Consider the following 17,494-nt stretch of genomic DNA (forward strand, 5'->3'; position numbering starts at 1 on the left):
ACTGTGCCCGGAGGAGACGGACAGTACGAGGAAAGGATTTTGTTAATCTAAGGGCAAGATTCATACCAGCCCACACCGTATAACATGGAATATACGAACCAGTTAACAGTATGAAACAAAACAACATCAGCTCGAGACTGATCAAAACTGTAACATAACCCTTATGTAAGCAATAACTATGGCCCTCATTCCGAGTTGTTCGCTCGGTATTTTTCATCGCATCGCAGTGAAAATCCGCTTAGTACGCATGCGCAATGTTCGCACTGCGACTGCGCCAAGTAACTTTACTATGATGAAAGTATTTTTACTCACGGCTTTTTCTTCGCTCCGGCGATCGTAATGTGATTGACAGGAAATGGGTGTTACTGGGCGGAAACACAGCGTTTCAGGGGCGTGTGGCTGAAAACGCTACCGTTTCCGGAAAAAACGCAGGAGTGGCCGGGGAAACGGTGGGAGTGCCTGGGCGAACGCTGGGTGTGTTTGTGACGTCAACCAGGAACGACAAGCACTGAAATGATCGCACAGGCAGAGTAAGTCTGGAGCTACTCTGAAACTGCTAAGTAGTTAGTAATCGCAATATTGCGAATACATCGGTCGCAATTTTAAGAAGCTAAGATTCACTCCCAGTAGGCGTAGGCTTAGCGTGTGTAACTCTGCTAAATTCGCCTTGCGACCGATCAACTCGGAATGAGGGCCCATATACAAGTCTTGCAGAATTTTGTCCGCACTAGTCCTCTACGGACTAGGAGAAAAAGATTTACCGGTAGGTTTAAAATCTTATTTTCTCTTACGTCCTAGAGGATGCTGGGGACTCCGTAAGGACCATGGGGATTATACCAAAGCTCCAAAACGGGCGGGAGAGTGCGGATGACTCTGCAGCACCGATTGAGCAAACATGAGGTCCTCATCAGCCAGGGTATCAAACTTGTAGAACTTTGCAAAAGTGTTTGAACCCGACGAAGTCGCCGCTCGGCAAAGCTGTAATGCTGAGACACCTCGGGCAGCTGCCCAAGAAAAGCCCACATTCCTAGTGGAATGGGCCTTTACTGAATTTGGCAACGGCAATCCAGCCGTAGAATGAGCCTGCTGAATCGTGTTACAGATCCAGCGAGCAATAGTCTGCTTAGAAGCAGGAGCACCAACCTTGTTGGCTGCATACAGGACAAACAGTGCTTCTGTTTTCCTAACCCGAGCCGTTCTGGCTACATAAATTTTCAATGCCCTGACCACATCAAGGGACTCGGAATCCTCCAAGTCCCGCGTAGCCACAGGCACCACAATAGGTTGGTTCATATGAAAAGATGAAACCACCTTAGGCAAAAATTGAGGACGAGTCCTCAACTCAGCTCTGTCCACATGGAAGATCAGATAGGAGCTTTTGTGAGACAAAGCCGCTAACTCAGATACTCTCCTAGCAGATGCCAAGGCCAACAACATAACCACCTTCCAAGTGAGATACTTTAAATCCACCGTTTGAAGCGGCTCAAACCAGTGAGACTTAAGGAACCGTAACACCACGTTAAGGTCCCATGGTGCCACTGGAGGCACAAAAGGAGGCTGGATATGCAGCACTCCCTTCACAAAAGTCTGGACTTCTGGGAGAGAAGCCAACTCCTTCTGAAAGAAAATAGATAGGGCCGAAATCTGAACTTTAATGGAGCCTAATTTTAGGCCCAAATTCACTCCAGTCTGGATGAAGTGAAGAAAACGGCCCAGATGGAATTCTTCCGGAGGAGCATTCTTGGACTCACACCAAGACACATACTTCCTCCAAATACGGTGATAATGTTTCGCCGTAACCTCCTTCCTAGCCTTTATCAGAGTAGGAATGACATCATCCGGAATGCCCTTTTCAGCTAGGATCCGGCGTTCAACCACCAAGCCGTCAAACGCAGCCGCGGTAAGTCTTGGAATAGACAGGTCCCCTGTTGCAACAGGTCCTCTCTGAGAGGAAGAGGCCACGGATATTCTGTGAGCATTTCCTGCAGATCCGGATACCAGGCCCTTCGAGGCCAATCTGGAACAATGAGAATTGTCTGTACTCCTCTTCGTCTTATGATTCTCAATATCTTTGAGATGAGAGGAAGAGGAGGGAACACATAGACCGACTGGAACACCCACGGTGTCACCAGGGCATCCACTGCTATCGCCTGAGGGTCCCTTGATCTGGCGCAACATCTCGGAAGCTTCATGTTGAGGCGTGACGCCATCATGTCTATTTGAGGCAGCCCCCACTGACTTGTAATCTCTGCAAAGACTTCCAGATGAAGTCCCCACTCTCCGGGATGTAGATCATGTCTGCTGAGGAAGTCTGCTTCCCAGTTGTCCACTCCCGGAATGAAGACTGCTGTCAGAGCGCTTACATGATTTTCCGCCCAGCGAAGAATCCTGGTGGCTTCTGCCATTGCCACTCTGCTCTTTGTTCCGCCTTGGCGGTTTACATGAGCTACTGCGGTGATGTTGTCTGACTGAATCAGAACCGGTAGGTCGCGAAGCAAATTCTCCGCTTGACGAAGGCCGTTGTATATGGCCCTTAATTCCAGTACGTTGATGTGTAGACAAGCCTCCTGGCTTGACCACAGACCTTGGAAGTTTCATCCCTGTGTGGCTGCTCCCCATCCTCGGAGGCTTGCGTCCGTGGTTACCAGAACCCAGTCCTGAATGCCGAACCTGCGACCCTCTAGAAGGTGAGCACTCTGCAGCCACCATAGGAGAGATACCCTGGCCCTTGGGGACAGGCTGCACATCTGATGTATATGTAGATGTGACCCGGACCACTTGTCCAGAAGATCCCAATGAAAGGTCCTCGCATGGAACCTGCCGAATGGAATGGCCTCGTAAGACGCCACCATCTTCCCCAGAACTCGAGTGCATTGATGCACCGACACCCTTTTCGGCTTCAACAGGTCCCTGACCAAGCTCTGGAGTTCCTGGGCCTTTTCCATCGGGAGAAAAACCCTTTTCTGTTCTGTATCCAGAATCATGCCTAAGAAAGGCAATCGGTTCGTTGGAACCAACTGTGACTTTGGTAGATTGAGAATCCAGCCGTGCTGCTGCAACACCCTCAGGAAGCGTGATACACTGTTCAGCAACTGCTCTCTTGATCTCGCTTTTATTAGGAGATCGTCCAAGTATGGGGTAATTGTGACTCCCTGCCTGCGCAGGAGCACTATCATTTCCGCCATTACCTTGGTGAAAACCCTTGGGCCGTGGAAAGCCCAAACGGCAACTTCTGAAATTGGTAATGACAATCCTGTACAGCAAATCTCAGGAACGCCTGATGGAGGATATATGGGGACATGAAGGTATGCATCCTTTATGTCCAGGGACACCATATAATCCCCCCCCTCCAGGCTGGTGATGACCGCTCTGAGCGATTCCATCTTGAACTTGAACCTCTTTAAGTATAGGTTTAAGGATTTTAAATTCAGAATGGGTCTGACCGAACCGTCCGGTTTCGGGACCACAAACAGGGTTGAGTAATACCCCATCCCCTGCTGAAGCAGGGGAACTTCGACCACCACTTGTTGAATAGACAATTTTTGAATGGCATGTGAAACCACCTCCCTCTCTGGGGAAGAAGCCGGTAGGGCCGATTTGAAAAACCGGCGAGGTGGCACATCTTCGAATTCCAGCCTGTAACTCTGGGAAACAATGTCTATTGCCCAGGGATCCACCTGTGATTGAACCCAGACATGGCTGAAAAGTCGAAGACGTGCCCCCACTGGGGCGGACTCCCTCAGCGGAGCCCCAGCGTCATGCGGTGGATTTTGTAGAAGCCGGGGAGGACTTCTGCTCCTGGGAACTAGCTGTAGTTGGCAGCTTTTTCCCATTGCCCTTACCTCTGGCAAGAAAGGAAGATCCCCGTACTCTCGTGGATTTATGCGACCGAAAGGACTGCATCTGATAATGTGGCGTTTTCTTAGGCTGTGAGGAAACATAAGGCAAAAAAGTTGATTTACTTGCAGTAGCTGTGGAAACCAGGTCCGTGAGACCTTCCCCAAACAATTCCTCACCCTTGTAAGGCAAAACCTCCATATGCCTCTTCGAGTCGGCATCACCCGTCCATTGTCGGGTCCATACGGCTCGTCTAGCAGAAATCGCCATAGCGTTGGCTCTGGAACCCAGTGGGCCCATGTCTCTCTGAGCATCCCTCATATATAGGACCGCATCCTTAATATGACCCAAGGTCAATAAAATGGTTTCCTTATCCAGCGTATCAATATCAGCAGATAAGGTATCTGACCACGCTGCAACAGCGCTACAAACCCAAGCCGACGCTATCGCCTGTCTGAGTAATGGACCAGTATGTGTGTAAATTGACTTCATGGTAGTCTCCTGCCTGCGATCAGCAGGATCCTTGAGGGTTGCGGTATCTTGAGATGGCAGCGCTACCTCTTTGGATAAGCATGTCAACGCTTTGTCCACCCTTGGAGAGGATTCCCACCGTATCCTATCCTTAGCCGGGAAAGCATACGCCATAAGAATCCTTTTTGAAATCTGCAGTTTCTTGTCTGGAGTTTCCCAAGCCCTTTCAAACAACTCATTTAGCTCATGTGAAGGGGGAAAGGTAACCTCAGGCTTCTTTTCTTTAAACATGTGGACCCTCGTGTACAGAGGGGTCATCAGTGATATGCAACACATCTTTTATTGCAATGATCATATAATAAATACTTTTGCAACTTCGCATCATCGTAGTCGACACTGGAGTCAGAATCCGTGTCGGTATAAGTGTCTACTACTTGGGATAGTGGGCGCTTTTGAGACCCAGAAGGTCCCTGCGACATAGTGAAAGGCAGGGCTTGACTCCCTGTACATTCCCTGGACTCTGCTTTGTCCAACCTTTTGTGTGATAAATTCACATTTGCATTTAAAACATTCCACATATCCAACCAGTCAGGTGTCGGCGTTGCCGACGGAGACACCACACTCATTTGCTCAACCTCCTCCCTAGAAGAGCCTTCCGCTTCAGACATGCCGACACATGCGTACCGACACCCCACACACTCAGGGAAATCTCTAATCTGGAGACAGTTCCCCAACAAGGCCCTTTGGAGAGACAGAAAGAGAGTATGCCAGCACACACCCAGCGGCAATGACCCTGGAAAAAATTCCCAGATAGATATAGCGCTTTTATTATATATATTCACTGCGCCAAATTATGTGCCCCCCCTTCTTTAAAACCCTCTGTCACCGTGTTCAGCAGGGGAGAGTCCGGGGAGCCAGCTTCTCAGCGGTGTGCTGTGGAGAAATGGCGCTGGTGAGTGCTGAGGGATCAAGCTTCACCCCCTCAGCGGCGGGCTTCGGTCCGGCTCGATTTCTTTAAAAACTGGCGGGGGATTTCCTATATACAGCCCGCAGAGCCTATATATATATTTTGGCCTCTAGGACGTAAGAGAAAATACTTTAAAGCCAAAGTGACTATACTGTATCTACGTAATAATGTGTGATGTCTTATCTTCCCCTGCACCAGACAGTACTGCCCTTATTATATGCTAGATTTCAGACATTTTTTGTATGTATTGTTTTATTTATTGTATATGTATTTTTTTATAGCACCCCATCAAAGTCTTTAGTAAATATCATCATAATGCTACTAGGGGGCTTATATCAAATAATATCAAACAACACCTATTTTCAGGAGGTACCTGCAAATATTAAGGATCACCTGAATGTATAATGGAGACTGTAGCATATATCTGTCGCTGCCCCTCCATTTCCGGTAGAAGAAGCAAGCCCATAAGTTTTTAAAGGGGCTGTTAAGCCGTCAGATGTATCAAGCATGGCCCTGCTAGGTAACGCCATCTTGAGTGGGTGATAGCCAGTGTGGCCTATGGGCTGTATAATGCAGATATTGTCAGTGCCAGATTTCCTTGAGGCGGCTCCTGCTGGCAAGGCAGCCCCCCCCGATCCCACCCCATTTGATCCTTCAATATAATGCTGTCCAGCAATGGTGACAGCCAGCCCAGGATCAGCAGCTGCTGTGAGGGGGGTTGTGGGTGGTGGGTGTAAGGAGGTAGAGGGTATCTGCTACCGGGTCCCAGAATGAAGGCTTCCTGAATGGGGCAGAGCCAGAGACTGCTATGTTTATACAGAGCCACATATCAGAAACTCTGCATCTGTGCTTCATTTCCCTGGCCCCGTTCCCATGTATCATCTCTTGAACCTATCTCTTATTACAGTGTTTCCCAACCACGGTCCTCAAGGCACACCAACAGTGCAGGTTTTAGTGATAACCATGTTTGAGCACAAATGGTTCAATCAAAATAACTGAGGTACTAATTAAATCAACTGTGATCAGGTATGGTTGTCCTTAAAACCAGGACTGTTAGTGTGCCTTGAGGACCGTAGTTGGGAAACACTGTCTTATTAGGAAGCATTTGTGACATTCAGCAGCAGTTTTATGTGGAAATTTATACACATCTATATATGATATAGTTTAAGGGATTCGGTATGATATACCGGCGCCTGGGACGCCGGCCGTCAGTATACCAACAGCGGCATCCCGGCCACCAGTATGCCAGCAGCGGGGCGAGCGCTAGAAAGCCACCAGTATGCCGGCAGCGGCGCAAGTGCTAGAAAGCCCCTTGCGGGCACAGTGGCTCGCTGTGCTCACCACAGGTTATATTCTCCCTCTATGGGTGTCGTGGACACGCACAGATGGAGAATAGCTTGCGTCGCTGGTAATTCAGCACAAGCATTTGATCGTTTGTCGTGATTCTGACATTTGTATTGTGATCGCTGGGATCCCGACTGGTGGAATGTTAACCGCTTCCCAGTTTAAAACCTGTTTCAGTGGAGTAACTTGGGTAGGTCTCACAAGTGAGCCACACTTTACCCTGCACCCCCATCTCCGGATCTGCACCTGTGAAAGGAGGGCGTGACCTCATGTCCACGAAGCCACGCTTCCTGTTTCATGATGTTTTGAGGGGCTCCTGCTCCCATCATGTTGGGGCTTGTTGAGAGCTCTATCAGCACACGATCACAGTGTGGATGATGCACACATGCGCACATCTTCCATCACAGCTGCTCGGTGACACAATCTGAGGGGGTGACACCGGAATAGCAGAGTAGCTCAGATGGTTTCACCCAGTGCAGCCCTCAACCCCCTAGTTACACCATTTCCTGTTTTGAGTTTGTGGCTGCCTATCTTCTCAGAATGGGTGTGATGGACTAAAAGGAAAATGTGGCCAAAAATGTGAAAACTTGTGATTCAGAATTTGGCTGCATTTCCCATATGTTCCAAGTTCTGGAATGTGATATATTCCGGAGCTTGGACCCGGTGGGTAATGCCATATTTACCAAATGGAAGACTATGGTCTTCTTTTCTTGGTGGTGGTGGTGAGGGACCAATAATGTTGTGTCTGATGTGACCAATAATGTTGTGTCTGATGCTTAAATTTGCTACTGGATATTATGGAAGAGGGTGAGGTCATCAGAGTCCTGATATAGAAGTGAAATTACTACATTAGTTGTCATTTCACTTCTTACATATGTGTATAGTGTATATGTAAATGTGTATAGAGTGTGTATATTAATACTGCTGGGCTGTACTTAATTTATTATTGCAGCAAATTATAATTAATAAATATGCCCCATAGGTGCTTTAGCATTACAATACATTGATCCATCAGCCAGTGATTGGGAAGATTGATAGAGATCTCAAGATATTTACTAAGATTATAGTCTTTTTGACTCATAAGTACTCTTGTTCAAGAATTGAAATCTCTGTATTTGACCAATTTAAAATGTATTGTGCACAATGACCTGCAGCATAGCTCATTAAAATAACAGGTACAGTATTTATTCCAGAAAAGGATCTATATACATACTGCTGTACACAGAGCCTAATGCTGGGGTGGATGGAGTTTGAAGCATGTAATCCCGCGTTGCATGCAGAAAAAAAAAAAAAGCAGAAGATCGGTATGCAGATCTTCTTGTCAGTAAGATCCATCTCCGACAATACTCTCAACAAAAAGTGAGCACAGCTAACATCACTAGAAGCTTAGTAACTTTGGGGCAAAGAATAATAGAGACTGTGGTCTGCAGCATTATTTGGCATAGTGCAAAAGATATCTCCAGTATAAGGCATATGTTAAATTGCCCCCTATCCTTAAAACTGTGTGAACCACGTGAAAACAGAAATTAACCCCCTGAACTCTACCTTACCACAGCATAACCCTAACCTGCTTCCCTCTGGAGCTTATCATTAAACCTCCCCAAATTGGTGCCTAAACCTAACCCTCCCACCACCGCAGCCTAGCCCTACTCGGGGGTGCCTAACTCTAATCCCTCCTCCCTGCAGCCTAACCCTAACCCTCCCCCTGCAGCCTAAACCTAACCTCCACCACCCTAAGCTGGAATCCAATCAGAGGTCAATTGGGATGCCGGCGTTTGGGATCTTAGCTCTGGCAGCATTCCAAGCAGGGCTGGAATTCCGGTGTTGCAATTCTGAATGGATCCCACAGAAATGACCCATGGTTATAGACTTCATAAACAGCCACAGTATGAAAAAAAAGCCACCCTGTATGTGGGTGCTACATACAAGGACAATAGTGTTTTCCCTGTATGAAAAAAAACCCATTTGCACTGCTCGCATCACAATATGTTTTCCAAAGGTTTAAATGTTCACATGATGGTCAATAAACACAACTGCTCTGCAGCTTTATTATACCTTGCCATTAAAATTTCAGCTAGAACATTCCTCTCCAAACTCTAAATCCAAACTCTAAATCTAACATCGTATTTCACATTTGCGCCTCTGTAATACAACATGGTTGTGACAAGATGGCATCGCCAAGTTGGGTTGGAGTGTAAAGTTGCACATTATAGTTGCATTTGCTTATTACTCTTTTTCTCTTTGTAAACTGACTAAACATTTTGTCTTTAGAATTCATGTATTAAAATAAAAATGTTGAGGATCATTTGTCCTTTAAACATGTCCTGCTGATTATAGTACATAAATAATCCCAATTTCCCTGATACAGAATGCTAGTAATCCATGATTTCTGTTGCTCATAGTAGTACTAGTAATAAGGAGTCATTACTTCATTAATGTGGAGGAATCGCACTGTACAGAAAGTTCCTGACAATACCAGCGCCTTTTTTTTTTTGCTCTTTAATAAATAAATTGTACTTGTAATTAATTTACTGCTATCTATTGAGGTACATAATTGTTAGGAGAAGGAAATGATGGATAAAATAGATATTTTAAAAAGTGCAATAATTTACTATGTATGAAATAAATGATTTGCAAAGAAAGAACTGTGAATACCATATGTCAGGAAGACCTTGTTTTGGGTCCCACATAAGAGTCCCTGCCATAGATTACAGTATACTTAGAAATGTTTTTCTAGTTCCCTAGAACTACAATATATCTAGTTCCAGAGATGTGATGGCTCTCAGATATGTGGCTTCCCCTGGCAGTGGTGCCCTGCAGCTCCGTACTCTTTCATCTTTTAAAAGAAGAATGACCTTATCTACAAATTACACATTTCTATAACATAATGTGAGTACAGTATCTTGCAGATAGCACAATCAATTTTATTGCTTAATTATATCCAAGCCATTTTCTCATACCCTTTATGTGTGATATTGATTACTAATATAGCATACAGCTACAATTTTACGCTTCCCATCTGCTATTCCAATCAATTCCTCTCCTGGTGATGTCAGCACCAGCAATGTTCCAGCTAATAAAAAGTCAGATGAATCATGCAAAGGGTAAGAGATTGATGAGCATATTATAGTGGCGTTTCTGTCCTCTAACAGAATCCTTATATTAGCATGTACAAAATACTGTACAATCACTGTATATTCATGGCCTATGCCAACATCCTGTATGGGTGATCATCACATCACACATATCAGACCTGTTACAAGGATTCTCTCCTGTCACTGTAACCAATAAATCAATCAAACAGAAAATCGTGTCTCTACCTGAATGTTGAAAAATATATGCCACTACTAAAATGTATGCATGTCACTGTATTTTAAATGGTTTGACGATCGTTTAATCCTTATTGCCCATCGGAAAACATTTTGGAGAACGAATTGACAGAATAGGAGAGGAGTGGGTTAAACCTCAGCTAGTCTGGGGGGCAGGACGGTAAGGCATTATGGGAGTTTTATTGTTAGCCAATAGGAATGAATGTTGGGGGTAGGTGGAATGGGTTCTTAAGCCTGAGAAAGGGGCTGGGTCAGCCTCTTCTGCTTTTGTCGTCCCACCCTCCCTCCCTACTGGTGGTGTTTGTTTTATGTTGTTGCGTTGGCTATTTTCGTGCTGTGGGTTGTCACGGTTTGGTTGTGGCGGGAAAGAACGGCAAGTTAACATTTGTTGCATTAAAGAGTGGATTGCAGGTCGTTTGGTTGTTGATTTTTAGGTGCGCTCTCCTTCGCTGACTGGTTTTACATCTGCTGGACCGCCTTCACGGGTGGCAGCCTCATCACCTTCACGGGTGGGTAGTCAGGATGGAGGTTGAGCGGATACCTATTTGTTTGTTGGAAGGTTTACGTCAGTTCTTTTTTATAAGATAGTTATCTATGGGATAGGGTTGTTTAGCCGTTCTTTCTGGCCACCATACTTTAGTTTAATTATTCACAGTTAACGGTTCACTTAAATAAATAGCTAACAATTTCTGCCAAATTCAAGTCTCCGTGTCTTTATTTATTATAATTAAGTGTTAAGATGTTATAGTTTATGTTACGGACAATCCTCAGACTATATGAGGTTTAATAGTCAGAAACAATATTCATGAGAATTCAGCCTATACAATTACCTTGAACTTTGTACCTTTATGGTGACATTAGATTGTGTTAAATGCATTTTTGACTAATACTGTCAAAAACCATACAATGCATGCCTCCACTGTGTGTGCGTGAATCTCATTTTTGGAGCTACCATGTATTCCTTGTTGTTTAATGGTGTTTCTGTGGTTTCTGACACTATTTAGTGCGCTAAGAACTGTAACCGCTATAGAGCATGGAAATAACAAGGTTACTATATACACATTATTAGCATGGTGCTTATCTACAGGTTCACCCTCCCCAAACTTGTCATTGCTCCTATTTAACATTATAATCTCCAAATTCATAAAGAGATGTGTGTACTGCTTAAACACTTGTTGCTACAGATATGTACTCATACATCTTTGCTGCAGTCACACCAACCAGTCCCTTTTGGTATACCAGGTGGCTGTGAATCTTCTAGCATTAGGCGTCTTTTCTGCTTCTTTTATGCAAAAAAGCAATGTGACTAGAAAGCATAAAGAGACTGTGCTGATTAGTGTGATATATGACACTTGTATATCTGTGTGCGACTAAGTCTCTGACTCTCTCTACAATGTAGCACCTGCAGCTTTTTTCCAATATAAGTTCTGTTCTGCTCCGTTTACAGACTCACAAACTTTTCTTTCACTTATGGTTAGTGGTTGGGTGAAGCCATTTATTGACAAACAACTGTGTTTACTCTTTTTAAATCATAATGACAACAGAAACTACCCAAATGACCCTGATCAAAAGTTTACATACCCTGGAGATTTTGGCCTGATAACATGCACACAAGTTGACACAAACGGGTTTGAATGGCTACTAAAGGTAACCATCCTCACCTGTGATCTGTTTGCTTGTAATCAGTGTGTGTGTATAAAAGGTCAGTGAGTTTCTGGACTCCTGAAAGACCCTTTCATCTTTCATGCAGTGCTGCACTGACGTGTCTAGATTCTGAGTCATGGGGAATGCAAAAGATTTGTCAAAGGATCTGCGGGAAAAGATAACTGAACTGTATAAAACAGAAAAGGGATATAAAAAGATATCCAAGCATTTGAGAATGCCTATCGGCAGAGTTCAAACTCTAATTAAGAAGTGGAAAATGAGGGATTCTGTGGAAACCAAATCACGGTCAGGTAGACCAACAAAAATTTCAGCCACAACTGCCAGGAAAATTGTTCGGGATGCAAAGAAAAATCCAGAAATAACTTCAGCTGAAATACAGGACTCTCTGAAAAAAAGTGGTGTGGTTGTTTCAAATGCACAATAAGGAGGCATTTGAAGAAAAATGGGCTGCATGGTCGAGTCGCCAGAAGAAAGCCATTACTACGCAAATGCCACAAAGCATCCCGCTTACAATACTCCAAACAGCACAGAGACAAGCCTCAAATCTAATGGAACAAAGTCATTTGGAGTGATGAGACCAAAATTGAACTTTTTGGCCACAACCATAAATGTTACATTTGGAGACGACTCAACAAGGGCTATCATGAAAGGTACACCATTCCTACTGTGAAACACGGAGGTAGATTGCTGATGTTTTGGGGATGTGTGAGCTACAAAGACACTGGAAACTTGGTCAAAATTGATGGCAAGATGAATGCAGAATGTTATCAGAAAATACTGGAGGAAAATTTGCACTCATCAGCCCAGAAGCTGCGCATGGGACGTACTTGGACGTTCTAACATGACAATGATCCAAAACACAAGGCCAAGTCAACCTGTCATTGGCTACAGCAGAATAAAGTGAAGGTTCTGGAGTGGCCATCTCAGTCTCCTGACCTCAATATCATTGAGCCACTCTGGGGAGATCTCAAACGTGCAGTTCATGCAAGACAGCCCAAGAATTTACAGGAACTGGAGGCTTTTTGCCAAGAAGAATGGGCAGCTTTACCATCTGAGAAAATAAAGAGCCTCATCCACAACTACCACAAAAGACTTCAAGCTGTCATTGATGTTAAAGGGGGCAATACACGGCATTAAGAACTGGGGTATGTAAACTTTTGATCAGGGTCATTTGGGTAGTTTCTGTTGTCATTATGATTTAAAAAAGTAAACACAGTTGTTTGTCAATAAATGGCTTCACCCAACCACTAACCATGAGTGAAAGAAAAGTTTGTGAGTTATCATTCATATTCTCTGACAAATGGCCAGAAAATCACAAATTCTGCTAGAGTATGTAAACTTATGAGCACAACTGTACAATATACAAGTGTCATATCAAACTAATCAACACATTCCGCTGCAACTAAGATACATTTTTGGCAAAAAAAAGATACCCGACGTTTCACAGAGTTGCAAGGGACCTGGTGGCTCACTCATGGTGGGCATCTTGCACATGGTGTAGTGAGGCTGGATGTATGAGGAAACATCTGTATTATATCTGCATTATATTAACTGTTACACACTGTCTCTGTTACCTAAGTTAAGAGTGCCACTTTGTACAAGATTTGGCTGTGTATTTGGGTGAAACATATATAACAAACGTATACCATACCTGTATTAGATCGCTTCTTTGATGACTTAAGACTTCGGCACCTCCCACTGACAGAGCTGCTGTTTTCACTCATAGAGTCTTGAGCGGAAGAGCCACTTCCTGTGGCTTCACTGTCTCTCATCATGCTTTCATAACCACTGCTGCCACCACTGTGATAAAATAAGGCTGTTTTGCCCATTGCGGGTGGCAGCTCACCACTGAGCACACTGCTGTTGTCACTGCCATGACCACTACTGCAACGGTGAGGTTTTCGAGGAGGAGTAATTTTGCTATATGGGGAAGGCAAAGTGTGTACAATGGGTTTCTCCTCTGTATTAAGAGTTGCACGTTCATCTGAATCTGAACTACCATGTGAATGTACTCCCCGGTTACCTGTGCTTCCCTGGAGTAGCTCTGAGATCCTTCCATTAACAGCTCTGAGTGGTAGTTTGGAAGCAAGTCCAGAAACTCTATTTCTGCTAAGAGACTGTGTTGACCAAGAAATATTTTTCCCATTAGGTGGCAGGCTTGAGCTTCGTCCTACAGACTGTGGAAGTGATTTGGTAGAGAAGCTTAGAGTTTTGGTTGCAGAGGTGGAAAGGCTGCGAGCCTTAGGACTGGCAAGAAGCAGCTTGCTTACAGCTGATATTTTTGAAGGGCTAGATTTGGGTGAAGCTCCAGCTGACTGAGTAGTGTTAGTTGGAGATGACATGATACTCCGACTGAGACTTCTACCAGATCTTGGCAAAGTGCTATCTTTACTAAGGATCATTCTTGAGCTCATGGATGAAAGGCTTCCTGCTCTTTCTAAAGAATGGCATTCATAATGGCTCCCATTAGACCTCCCCAAAGAATTTGTTCTGCTAGCTAATTGCTCAAGTTTGGCACTGAATAATTTGCTACTACTGTTGCTCCTGGTGTCCATGCTGAATCCTGACAATTTACCATTCAGTTCATCTGGAAGACTAGGCAAGGAAGAAAGAGAATGTTTTGAAGGGCTGCTGGCATTGTGCTGGGGGCTTGCTCTATTCTTATGATCTAGGCTCGATTTTCTCACTGGAGGCAGTGGTGGAGTTCCTTTAGGGCGAGTGAGAACACAATGTTTAGGAGATGCAACTCTTCTTTCTAAAGTAGATCTGGATGTCTGTAGTGGAGCTACAAATTCAGTAGTGTTGATCTCAGAGTCATAACTCATAAAATCTTGTTCCTTCTGCTTACAAGATCTTTCAAAACCTCTTGGGAGGCTGTCTCTTTGTGAATAATCAGGACTCTGCGTGGTTAATACCATTTCACACCCATCTACTATTCTCTTAAGGTTTTCAGAAAGTGGTGAGATGCTTCCCTCTCCACTACTACTGCTTGATCTATCTGCCATACTTTGCTTTCTGTACAAGTCATGGTCAGCCATGCAGTCAGCAGCTTCAGGCATTTGTCTCTCCATGGAATCCGTGTTCTCCCTTTTGATATCATCTTCACGTTTTAGCCAAGGATCATCAAATATAGTTTCCTTTTTACAATCCAGATCATTGTTCTCAATAGACTGCGAAAAATTGTCAGGTAGATTTAATCCTGGCAGACATTCATTACTCTCCTGAGATTTAAAGGGACTCACTGCAATGCAGGGATAAACCGCAATGTTTGTTGTCATGGGAATGTAGTTTTCACAGCTACTCAAACTTGAGGTTTTTGCTATAGTGACCATGGTTTCCCCTACTGCTGGAATTTTGCAATTATTCACAGGGAATATATTATTCTGGACCGCCTCTGCCATTTGAGACTGAATTAACATGTTATCTATTACTGGCTTCTGTCTATTGTGTGTACATATCATGCTGATATTCTGCAAAGCAGTTGTAAACTCAGAAATGGGAGGATCAGCCATTGCTTCACCATGACCATAGCATGACTGAGCAATGAAGCTGTGGCACGACTGCTCCCCATCACTACCTGTGCTCATTTCACTGAGCCAGGAACTGATGGAAGAGCGCCTGCTGCCATCTTGATGACCTTTTTCATCCAGTCCAGCCTTAGGAAGGGGTAGGAACTGTGTGATGTTGGCTTCAGATACTGGTGCAGAATTAGAATAGCATTCAAGGTCCTCACTTATGCTACTTATAATACTTACAGGTCTGGAACCAGAAGCCAAAGCCTGCACAGAACAGTCACTATTAAAACTGATAATACTGGTAGGACGACCATTGTCAAGGACTCCACTTATTGTTAGTTCTTCAACTAAAGTAAAAACCAATTCATCCTCTCCATTGAGCTCCAGAGGCTGTTGTACGGTGACCATAGTTGTGCTAAGAACTTCATTTTTAGACTCGTCAGAACCAGCTGACAGTTGATCTACAAGTACCGATTCTGAAAAGAAATGACTTGAACTAGATACAGATCTCTTCATGACTTGTGGGCTCATTCCTACAGGAGGGGTTCGGATCTCTGGTTGTGGGACAGAATCAAAGAGTGAGCCAGAATCTTTGTGTGTACAATGTGGAGGTGTTGAACTAGGTAGGACTCCTTTCTGTGTATAAACTTTACACCTCTGAGAAGGAGAACTGGGTGGCTTATATTCTGATGTTTTAGAAAGACTAGCAATACCTAGTCTTGGTGATCCCATTGCCCTTGGTTTTCCTTCTACAAATCCACAACTGTTGAGGCTTTCTCTGCTTCCTTGTAAGCTGGCATTTTGAACTAACTGTGAAGACCCACTGTGTGCTCCACAGCTTCCAGTAACACTCCTAGGAGATGATGGAGTAGAAGTGTTAGTTACATGACCGGGTTGAACTGGTGAGTGGCTTCTTTGCATTTTAGATGCTGTTCCAGCAATACTGTCCATGACCTCTTTATCAGAATGAATATTCTCTGAAATACTTTCTTCTTTAGTTGATTCTGTTATATTTTTTGGTTCAGTCACTAGACATAAACCTTTGGTTGTTTGGTCTCCATCATACTGAGTTTGTACCTCTTCAAAGGGGAATCTATTTGTTTCCTCACTACCATCAATACAGTCCAACCTCTCCTGCAGTTCTGCAAAAGTATTACACTTTAGACAATCTCTCTCTGGCTTGTTGGGGACCACTTCATTTACTTCCTCCAGTTTTACTTCATTCTTTGTCTTTTGCAAAACTGGAACTATAGGAACAAAGTCAGGTGGTCCCTCGTTGTCTGTCAATTCCTTGTCGGATAAGGCTGTTCCATTGGGGCCAACATAAATAACTGTATCACATGACTGTTCACTGCTTGAAGAATAATCTGGGTCACTGGATAAACTGAGAAGAGGAAAGTCAGGATCAACCACATTTCTTGAATTAAATGGTCTCAGCTGAGTTGGCCTACGCATTCGTCCTTCCTCACAGGAACTTTCTCCTCCAGATGAACTTGATGTGTACTGTATAACAAAGTGAATGAGAATAATAAAAATTAAAATAAACCACAATAACACATAGACAAATTCTACACTGCTAATATTCGCAGAACAAGGTGTTAGTTTTACAAATGATATTTTTATATGTATAAAGTTGCAGTACCACTGTCTGTTAGTTACATTTAGCATCAGTTTACGAGCAGATATCTGACTTTACACTCATTTATACTCATCGTAAATACACAAAAGGAGAGGTCAGGGAATCCCTAAATTTGGAGAAAGGGCACTTTTGTGGTTTGGGCTTTTGGTAGGATGCTTTGGCAAATGTAATCTTATAGATATAATAAAATATAATAGATCATGTCAATGAGGTAATAAAATAAGTTTATCTGTCTTAATAATAGTATTATGGTTGAGCCTGTCAATGTAATGTTTGTGAAGTAACTTTTGTAATAGGAATATCAATTTGATTTAGGAACTGATGAATTACCTTTATATACTGAGGTTAGTAGACATCACTAGCTAAGATGGCAAATTGCAATTTGGAGACATTAACATTTTTGATAAAGATCTTACAGATTTCACAATCCAAAAACTGCAACTACGAGACAGATATTTTACCTTCAGCAATTAAATGTGTATCTGCCATATTATACAGTACCGACATGTGAGTACAGAGTAAAGTGATATGTTTGTCTATGATCTCATCTTATACTCATGCTGTGATGGCTAGGTCCGCTGCCTTGTAGCACCGCAACTATCTATACACAATATGTCTGTTATACACTACTGTGATCTTTATTTCGCTCATCTCATAGGACACAAAGCTTTGGCTGCCTTAATACAAATTCCGTCCATTATATCTACCATATAGCGGCGTGACTGAT

The 17,494-nt window shown here is 43.7% G+C and overlaps 1 protein-coding gene across 2 annotated transcripts in view; it reads right to left on the minus strand.

Annotated features, from left to right (window-relative positions):
* Positions 1 to 17,494, minus strand: part of KIF26B (kinesin family member 26B) — a 707,075-nt gene that overhangs the window by 27,810 nt on the left and 661,771 nt on the right. For both annotated transcript variants that reach the window (XM_063917809.1, XM_063917810.1), the window contains one exon: positions 13,265 to 16,631. In XM_063917809.1, coding sequence (XP_063773879.1) covers positions 13,265 to 16,631 — 3,367 coding nt within the window. The remainder of the gene's footprint in view (positions 1 to 13,264; positions 16,632 to 17,494) is intronic.

Source organism: Pseudophryne corroboree, chromosome 4 (genome assembly GCF_028390025.1).
Source record: "Pseudophryne corroboree isolate aPseCor3 chromosome 4, aPseCor3.hap2, whole genome shotgun sequence".
Taxonomy (NCBI): domain Eukaryota; kingdom Metazoa; phylum Chordata; class Amphibia; order Anura; family Myobatrachidae; genus Pseudophryne; species Pseudophryne corroboree.